The sequence below is a fragment of the Chrysochloris asiatica genome, unplaced genomic scaffold (genome assembly GCF_000296735.1).
Source record: "Chrysochloris asiatica unplaced genomic scaffold, ChrAsi1.0 scaffold00011, whole genome shotgun sequence".
Classification (NCBI taxonomy): Eukaryota; Metazoa; Chordata; class Mammalia; order Afrosoricida; family Chrysochloridae; genus Chrysochloris; species Chrysochloris asiatica.
In genome coordinates this window covers 27909132-27919796 of record NW_006408529.1, presented here as the reverse complement: position 1 = coordinate 27919796, position 10665 = coordinate 27909132, and the positions used below count along the sequence as shown (strand labels likewise).

Sequence of the window (10665 nt, the reverse complement as noted above, 5' to 3'; positions counted from 1 at the left end):
AGCTCCTCAACTATCTTCTCTGTGGATTTCTTTGATTCTTCTTGTTCTGGAATGCCAATAATTCTTACATTATTCCTCTTCATGTTATCCAACATGAATCTTACACTCTATTAGGATTGTTGTATCCTTTTAGCTGCTTGTTCTTCTATCTTGGCAGTATTGAGAGATTTGTCTTCCAGCTCACGGTTCTGGCTTCCATCTCTTCTAGTCTGCTCCTCTCACCTTTCAGCCTGTTGTCTATTTCTGATATCTTGTTATTGATCACCTTGACATCTTTTTGCAGGGTTTTAATTGTTTCTAGTGCTGTGTTAATCCTATTAGATGTTCCTGCAGCACTTTCGTTACTTCTTCCTTATTTTCCTCTACCTGTTTTCGGAGTATATGAATTTGTTTCCATATCAGTCTTCTGAATTCCCTCTCAGGCATATCTAGAACTTCAATCCTCCTCCTCTATGAAGCCTTTGTCTGTCTCCAGCTCATTTGCATCCGCTGCTCTTTTCTGCTTTTGGACATGCTTCGATAATGTTAATTGTTTCTTATTGGGCATGATTATTCTCATTATAATTATTGGTAATATTATCAGGAGATAGGTGGCGGGCTTTCCTTTCAGTTAGCAGCTGAAGTCTTAATCATTGCACCTCCAAGACTATTTCATTTATTGTTATTGGCGGTGTTATTATATAACATTAGTAATATTACTAGAATGCAGCCTTCTTTTCTCTCCATAGCTACTTCCATTTTACTGAAGTTTGTTGAGTATAAGTTCTTCATTTTAGGGGAAATTAAATAACACCAAAAGAAATGTGGAGAAGGTTAAAGTAGATACCTACTTGGGAGAAAATAATTGCTTAAACATGAACTGACTATTGATCTATGCCTCTAATATTCAAACAGTGTTAATGTAGACAACTTGTAAGTGAATAATAGAAATATGATTGCATGTCCAGTAGTAAAAATTGGAAAGAAAAAAATACAGAACCATATTTCTTTAGTGTATTTAACTTTTTTATTATTATTATTTTTTACTAAACTGTATGAAGCTTTATAAAATGATTGGAAGTTATATTCTAAATATGGTATGTATGGTCAGATTTCATTAATAGAGTTGGAGCTTGTTTAGTCTTGACTGTAATGCTTTGTTATTAGTCTTACCTAATGTTTTACTATTGAATATGTGCTTTGATGTCAGTTATTATCTTATATATGTGTTGTTTGATTTGATTTTGATTTTGATTGCCTTGTCAGAAAATGCTGAGTTATTGCAAGTTCCAGCCTAAAAATCACTTCACCTTCCACTTTAAGATATATTTCATAATAGATTTTTAAAAATCTGGGCAGTAGTAATTTAATCTCTATATTTATAGTTGCAGTGAGTGTCAGAGTGTAAAATTCACATAATATATAAGTTTCTATGTGATGTTGTGAATAAACACCTTTTGATTAATATCTAAATATAAATTATCTATTTGACATGATCAATTCTGATCCTTAATAGTTATTTTAAAACAGTTAAAATAAATCAGAACTTGAGCAGAAAAGACATCACTGTGAGTCTCTCCACTAGTTTCTGGTAACTCTACTTGGGTAGAGTTAGACCTACCCAAGTTATCATTTTTTAAGAAGGTCTTTAAAGTTTTAATTAGAAATTCATTGTACTTATATATAAAATCAATTATATAACACACCGATTTAAAACAAAATCAAAATGCTGGTAATTTACTAACTGCTTAAGAAGTAAAATAGTCCATGTTATGCCAAATTATAATATTCGTGACTTACACTTTGCCAGCTTGTTCTTATTAGGGAATTCTAGGAAGAAGAAAGAAGTAGTTGATAAACTTTAAAGGAGACACCAGGAAATATGAATGGCATATTAAAACAGTTCAGAGAATTTATCCAAGTTTACACATTGTTTCTGTTCAGAAGATCGTGCATTTTGATGAATGAAAGTAGTAATTAAGCTCTGGAAAGTCGCTTGAATTTTATAATAAATGCTATCTTCCCTAAATTCATGAAGACAAAATAAAACATTTTATTTTAATGATATGTATACATCAACAGTGATGGGATATTTTTAAATAATCCTTTTAAATCTCATGTTTTACAGCTCAATATGAATTCTGCTCCTACATTCATGCATTTTCCTCCAAAAGGCAGACCCAAAAGAGCTGATACCTTTGACCTTCAAAGAATCGGATTTGCAGCTGAACAACTAGCAAAATGGATTGCTGACAGAACAGATGTTCATGTATGTTTATATTCTTCACAATTTATATAATAGGCAAATTAACTTGATATGTTAGAGAACTGTAATAAGGCCAAAAATATATATAAGGAAGGATAAGTCAAAAAGTATTGCTACAAAACCATGGGACCCTTTATTAAACAAAAATATCAAATTGTTAAGGGATTTAAAAAATTTTTTTTAACATATGCTCCATCTAGGTTTGCACACTTATAAAAGTAGTATTTTCATCTCTCTAACATTTCCCTGGAGTACTGGTGTGATGCTGTAAGGTAAGCACTGGACTGCAAAGTGTATTTATAGAACCACAAAGTTGGCAGTTCAAACTCACCAGCTGCTTTTTGGAAACTCTATGCTGGGTAGCTATGAATCGGAACATACTCAATGACACTTAGCAACAACATTAACATTTCCCTGAAGAACTATGCAGTCTACGATTTATACCACATCAGAACAGCAGTGTTCACATCCTTGAGGGACTGAAATCCGTGTTCCTTTTAAATTTTGAGTTTGGGAATAAAAAGTCTGAAGAGGCAAGATCATTACTGTAGGGTGGATGTGGTAAGATCTCACAATAAAATTCTCATAGTACATCCCTGTCTGCCCTTGAACAATGAAGAAGTATATTATTGTAATGGAAAAAAAGTTCCTAGACATAAATTTCCTGGCCTTTTTTTCACTATATTAGTTTCAGTTTTATTAAAACTTTTTCCTAACAAGATCCTGTGATGGTACTATGTCCTTTGAAGCAGTCTATTTGTTTGCTTCTTGCAATCCTCAAAAACAGTAGCCATAATGTTCTGAACTGACCTTTCTGCCTTGAATGTACCTGGATCTGCATATCCCTTTAGAAAATACTTAAAAAAAAGTTTTTTTTTTTTTAATTGTAAAAAGACTGAAGGTTTGCAGAGCACATCATCCATTTTATACTCAACAAATTATATTCTTCATTTCATTTCAGTAATTGCAGTCACCTGTTTAACATCCCGTATCCCTCTTCATCCCTGTGATTTTTGTTTCTATTCCTTCTCCTTTTCCCACCCTTTCGAATTTTGTCAGGTAAACACTATTTTTATCTTTAATGGTTAACCGTTCTATAGTGTGCATACCACATTAGTGTTGTTACCCGCCTAATATACCTATCTACTCTTTGGCTAAAATTGAGCCACAGGAGTGTGTTCAGTTCCAGACCTGAAGGGAAGGGTGGCTGTGGGCCATAGTCTCAGCTTCCCCCAGTTTTTTCCTGACCATTAAGCCTAGTCTTTTTTATTATTTTGAGTTTCCCCCCCTACATTTTCTCCTTCTCTCTACAGAATCCTTCAGTACAGTTGTCGTGGTAGCTGAACACCATATACTCTTTTGGTCTTAGGGTCGTGGAAACTGATGCTTATGTGGTCTGTTAGTCTATTAGACTAATTATCTCCAAGTGTCTTCCATTTTCATTATTTTTATTTCCTCTTCATGTGGCGAGACCAATAGGTGCACCTTAGATGAGCAGGTTCTTCATATAAACCAGTTTCTCAGATTATTTGCTCAGCTTTTCCTTTTCTTAAACCGTTGAGTGCTCCCTTGTTTTGATTGAATAGCTGCTGCGTGGTCTATGTACAGGGTCCTCATGAGCACAATTAAATATTCCAGAATACTCATTCTTCACAACGTTGTCCATAACTTGTCGTGATCTACACAATTGAACGCCTTTGTTTAGTCAATAAAGCAAAGGTAAACATATTTCTGGTATTCTCTGCTTTCTGCTAAGATATATCATACGTCTGCAATGACATTGCTTGTTTTATATCTTCTTCTGAATCTGGCTTGAACCTCTGGCAGTTCCCTGTCAGTGTAATTGTTGTAGCTGTTTTTGAATTATCTTCAGCAAAATTTCACTTCCATATGATATTAATGATATTTTCTGCTGACTTCTGCATTCCTTTGGGTTACCTCTCTTTGGAATGGGCACAATTATGGATCTCTTCTAGTTAGTTGGCCAGATACCTTTCTTCCACATTTCTTGGCATAAATGAGTGAGGGTCTTGCACCTGTTTGTTGAAAGATTTCAGTTTGTATTCCATCAATTCCAGGAGCCTTGTTCTTTGCCAATGCCTTCAGTGTACCCTGAACTTCTACCTTTAGTACCGTTGGCTTTTGTCATATTCTACCTCTTGAAATGATTGAACATTTATTTTTGGTACAGTCACTCTTTAACCTTTCCATCTTCTGTTGATACTTTCTACATCATTTAGTATTTTACCCAAAGAATCCTTCATATTACAATTTGACGCTTGACGTATTTCCTTAGTTCTTTTCAGTTGGAGAAACACTGTGCGTGTTCTTCCCTTTACATTTTGTATTGTTAACCCCTGGTCTTTTACATTTCATTATAATATTTGACTTTATCTTTTCAAGCGGATCTTTGAAATTTTCTGTTAATCTCTCTAGCCTCATTTCTTCCATGTATTTCAGTATTTTAACTCTGAAGAATAAGTTTCAGAGTTTTTTCTGACATCCTGTATAGTCTTTATTTCTTCCTGTCTTCTTAATGACCTTTTGCTTTCTTACTGTATAATGTTCTTGATGTCATGCCACAGTTTTTCTGTTTTTTGTTAATTAGTGTCTTAGGCATCAAATCTATTCTTGAGATGGTGTCAAAATTCAGATGGGATATGTTCAAGGTCATATTTTGGCTCTCTTGGACTAGTTTCAATTTTCTTCATCTTCAGCCTGAAATTGGTTGATGATATGGAGCTTTCCCACAGATTTGTAGTCAGTTTGATTTTTGTATATTTCATCTGTGGAAGTCAATATGTGCAATCATCTATGTTGGTTAAAAAAGGTATTAGCAATGAGCAAGTCATTGGTCTTGTAAAATTTTATCGTTGTGATCTCTAGCATCATTTCTGTCACCAAGGCCATATTTTCCAATTACTGATCCTCCTTCTTTGTTTCCAGCCTTAGTTTTCCAATCACTAGTAATTATTGCTACATCTTGATTGCATGTCTAATCAATTTCAAGCTGAAGAAGTTGGCAGAATTCTTCAATTTTGTCATTATTGGCTTTAGTGTTTGGTGCATACATTTGAATAATAGTGGTATTAACTGTTCTTTCTTGTAGGCATATGCCTATTATCCTGTCACAGAAAGCATTATACTTTAAGATAGATCTTGAAATGTTGTTTTTGATGATGAATGTGATGCCATTCTGCTTCAATTTGTCATGATGGGTCGGAACTGACTCAATGGCACTTAACAACAACGATGACATGGTAAACTAAGTGATTGTCAGATTCAAAATGTCTAATACCGGTCCATATCAACTCACTAAAGCATAGGATATCTATGTTTATGCATTCCGTTTCATTTTTGACAACTTCCAATTTTCCTAGGTTCATATTTTGTACATTCCATGTTTTAATTATAAGTGATGTTACAGCTGAAACCATTATTCCAATTGTGTCATCATTGTCAACTCTGCTTTGAGGATATTAACTCTTTCCCAGTCGTATTTTGAGTGCCTTCCAACCTCAGGGCCTCATCTTCTGGTACCATATCTGATAATATTATGGTATTATTCATAATGTTTCAATGTTCAGTATTCTGGTGCTATTTGACAGTTTTCACTGCTATTCATAAGGTTTCCAGTGACTGAAATTTTGAAAGTTGTCCACTTCTCTTTCCTACGATTCTGTGTTAGTGTGGAAGATCAGTTGAAGCCTATCCACCATGGGAAACAGAGCTGGCCTTCAAATCACTAGTGGCATAGATTCAAGTAGCATAGCAGCACGTAAGCCGTAGTGCTACAGACTGGAAATCAAGTGGTGGACAAGGAGAGATTACACATGCTCAATTACATATTGAGATGTACGTCTATACCATGCATCCATTAAAACTGTATTTAGTTGGGTTTTAGTATTAAACATAAATGTACAATCATCATCTCAGTGAATTTTAGGATGTTTCCTTTACTACTTAAAGAATATCATGTACTCTTAGTTATTACTCTGATACCTCCCTAATTCTGCTTCCAGCTTTCTATATAGTCACTAATTGACTTTGTGTCTACATAGATTTATCTATTGTGAACAGTTCATTTGAATGGAATCATGTAATGCAATTATGTGGTCTTTTGTAATTTGTTTCTTTCACTTATCATAATGCTTTTAAGGTATTGCCATGTTGTAGCATATATAAAGCCATGATGTGATAAAAATTTATAGGTTTTGTAAGTTTTAAAAAACCTTTGTGTTTTGAATTTTATTGTGAAGATTTACAGAGCAGATCAGTATTCCATTAAAAAAATCATGTTCATTTTGTTTCATGTCACTGATTGCAATCCCCAGAATTAATATCATTTATTCCATTTCCTCTTGTGTGTTTTCTCTTTGCTTTCCTCCTCCTTTTGTAACATTTCTGAACATTGTCCTTGGGTAAATGCTACCTTTTAGATCTGGAATGGGTGATTGATTATTCTAAGATAAAGATTTGTAACTCTAAAAGAGAGCAAAAGAAGTGTTAATACCAGGTCTGAAAAGTAGGAGGGTACTTTTTGTAATTCTTTATGTTGAAGAATGGAAGAACTAGAATATGATTGTTACAGATTTAATTGTATTCCTTCCCCAAATGTGGTACAAATTTCAGTGTCCATGCTGGTGTGGGGTTGTAGAAATCAGCACTGGATCGCAATGTTAGATTGAACTGCAACATTGGCAGTTCCAACTCACCATCCACTCCTAGGGAACTCTATACAGGGTCGTTATGAGTCAGAACTGACTTGGTGGCACTTAACAGCAACAATGGTGGAGTCCTGTTGTGGCTGTAAGATAAGCACTGGACTGCTAACTGCAAGGTAAGCGCTTCAAACCTACCAGCCAGTCCTCAGAAATCCTATATAGGGTCACAGTGAGTTGCAACCAACTCCATTGTCACTCAGCCATAACAGCCTCTTTGTTGTTGTTTAATCCCATTTGAGAATGGGTTGTCTGTGTTATGTTAGTGAGGCAAGATAAATACAGAACATGTTTTAAGTTATATTCTTTTGAGATCTGAAAAAGATTTAACAAGCAAGGCAAAGAAGTAGCGATGAAGAGAATAGAGCTGCCAAGCCACAGGAAGCTCACCAACGTGAAAAGGAATTAGGTCCTTTCCCAAGAGCCAACACAGAGCTGACTCCTTGAATTCACACTTCTAGCATCCTAAACTGAGAAAATAATTACGTTTGTTAAAGCTATATATATGTGTTATTTCTGCTGTAGTAGTGCTAGATAACTAAGACAATGATCAGAAGGAAAAATGAGTATTTCATAGTTTCTAAAATACTTTTATTGTATTTTACAGATTCGGGTTTTCAGACCACCCAACTACTCTGGCACTATTGCTTTGGCTCTCTTAGTGTCACTTGTTGGTGGTTTACTCTACTTACGAAGGAATAACCTGGAATTCATCTATAACAAGACTGGTTGGGCCATGGTGTCTCTGGTATGTGTTATTACACTGAATTTTTTTCTATCATATTTCTCAGAATGATAGTCTGTATTCTATAATAACAGTAAAATCAGCCAGAATTTTACTGCATTATAAATCAGATATCATTGGCAAGAATTAACTTTTGAGGATTTTGATGATACAGTTTTATTTCTTGACTGTAACCCCCTCCATAAAACCATCGCACTGATTCTGCTCCATGTCTGATGTGCCCATTGAGTCATTTCCGACTCATAGCAACACTGTTAGTAAGAGACTTTAAATCTTTGTGGAAGCAGAAAGCCTCATCTTTCTCCTTCGGATTGGCTGGAGAACTCAAGCCACCAGCCTTGTGGTTTACGGTCCAGTGCTTATCGTATGGAGCCACCATGCTTGGAGACCTGGTGTGGCGCTGTGGGATAAAGTGCCAGACCGCAGGGTTGGTTTGAACCAAAAGGCCAGCAGTTCAAACTCACTAGCTGGTCCTTGGAAACCCTGTACAGGGTTGCTATGATTTGGAACTGACTTGACGACACTTAGCCACAACAGTAATCTAATTTAAGACAGAAAGTCAGTCATTAGCACTACAGAGCTGTAAAGAGTTGTAATGGTTACGTGCATCAGAAAGGTAATGTTAAAATTATCTTGTGTTCTTCTAAAAAAACGAACTTAAAATACATTGTTGTTTTTATAGTTGAAATATATTAAGCAAAAATAGAGAATATTAGTTGCAGAAATGGAAAGAGTCAGCAGCTATTATGCAATACATAATTAGCAATTTAGTGATGATGTTGTTGTTACGTACTGTCGAGTTGGTTTTAACTCATAGTGACCCTGAACAGAGTTTTCAAGGAGCAGCTGGTGAGTTTGAACTGTTGACCTGGTGGTTCAAACCAACCTTGTGTTCCAGTACTTTATACCACAGCACCACACCAGGAATCCAATTGATTGATAAACCGGACCAAAAAACTTAGTAAATGAATCTCATAAATCTGTATTTTGTATGTGCTGGCATGTCTGTGTGTATATATATGTGTATATACATATTTGTGTGTGTGTATGTGTGTATATATATATATACACACACAAAGTAGAGTATATATTGTTCTCATATGTATGGTATATTTATGACATTTAATTATGAAATTTTCTTAAAATATATGTTTTAATAATTGTCACATGACTTCCATTTAATATTTTGTTTTAAATGTTAATTTATCAATGTAATATATGAATGAATAATAAAACCCTGTTTGTAAACTAAAAAGACACTTTCAAATAGCTAGGAAGTAAAAGTATAACAAATAAAAAGTAAACAATGGCAATTATAAAATATATAGAATTAAGCAACAAAGAAAACAGAACATATCACAAATTCTAGAATATTACTAAAGTGTATAGCCTCTCAGGCAATTGTAGGGTCATTAATGCTTGTGTTGAAAACACATGTAAGCTCCAAAGTGATTTCAGTCAGTGCTCAATTTAACATGATACAATGTAAGATTAAAATGTATTATGTGATTAAGAACAGAATATTTTGAAGAGGTTTGTTTTATGAAAAAGTAAGCTCAATGAGTCTTTTAATGAAATAAACATAATTAGAAAGGCTGATTAAGAAAAAAAATTACAAATAAATAAGATTAAATTAAGAGCATATTGTACATTAATAATTTCACCATATACATACCATGGACAAACCCAAAAACACTTATTGCAATTGAGTTGATTCTAATTCACAGTGACGCTATAGGACAGAGTACATGTGGTCCTTGGCGTTTCTTATGGGAGCAGATGTCTTCATCTTTATCCTGCAGAGTGGCAGTGGGTGTGAACTACTACCCTCGTAGCTAGCAGCCCACTGCTTAACCCACTGCACCACTAACGCATCTTTCTAAAGAACAAGTTCTTGAAAAATATAAATAAAATTATTTTAGGAAGAATTATGAAGCCATATTTAGCCAGTGAACAGTACATTTAATGAGAAATTTCAGATAATCCTTAAAAAAATTCAAAAGACCCAATAGTTATTTTGTTGTTGTTAAGTGTCGTCAAGTTGATTCCAACTTATAGTGACCCTGTATAGGGTTTCCAAGGAGAGAGTGGTAACCTTGAACAGCCAACTGTGCAGTTCAAACTGACTACAGTCTAGCACATAAATCTACAGTCATTTTAAAATAAATATTCCTGAAAGAATTATCTGTCTCTTTGCCAAGCTCTTTCAGAAAATAATAAAGGAGAAAATTCCAACTTCGTTTGAGGTTATTTTATATTTTTAATATTTAAGCTTTTCTTTGGATCATAGTTCAGATGAAGTTTTCAGAATGAACTTAATTCTGAAATTTACTTTTTCTTTTGGAAATTATGAGTACAGTAAAGAAAAACCACGGAACCATTGCAAAGTTAATTTCCAATTAATTGGAAAATAAGCAACTGGCATATTCTGAAATTTACCTCTGTGAATTTTACCAGTAGCAGCTGAAGCCAACCAGTGTTGGATGCTTCCTTTAGGAAGGTTACTTTACCATTGAGAAGAACAAAGGCTACTAATAGGCCTAATATTACCTGTGAAGATAGCAAAAGAATGCTCAGACAGTGCTGAAGTACCTAATGTGGCAGAACTTAGAAAGGACAAATAAAGATTAATTCTTTAAAATTAGTGTCTGTCTTGGAGACGGTAGCTATTGTGTCTTGTGGTATCAGTGGCTCAGAAGAAATCAAGGGAGTGCAGACTCTGTGTTAGAAGTCCATATGAACTAGGCTATGTTTTGTGAAAAGAGGCATGGCTTACATGATGCTATTATTTGGTGCTGTTGAGTTGGTTCCAACTCATAGCTATGCTGTGCACAACAGAATGAAACACAGGAGCCATCATCACAATTGTTTTTACACTTGAGCCCATTGTTGAGGGAGTCTGCCTCTGTCTTGCTGACGCTCCACTTTGCCATTCATAATGTCCTTCTCTAGTG

The 10665-nt window shown here is 34.7% G+C and overlaps 1 protein-coding gene across 2 annotated transcripts in view; it reads left to right on the top strand.

Moving 5' to 3' along the window:
* Positions 1 to 10665, top strand: part of TUSC3 (tumor suppressor candidate 3) — a 265224-nt gene that overhangs the window by 125343 nt on the left and 129216 nt on the right. For both annotated transcript variants that reach the window (XM_006834474.1, XM_006834473.1), the window contains exons 4-5: positions 2108 to 2248; positions 7574 to 7714. In XM_006834474.1, the coding sequence (XP_006834537.1) occupies positions 2108 to 2248; positions 7574 to 7714 (282 nt within the window). The remainder of the gene's footprint in view (positions 1 to 2107; positions 2249 to 7573; positions 7715 to 10665) is intronic.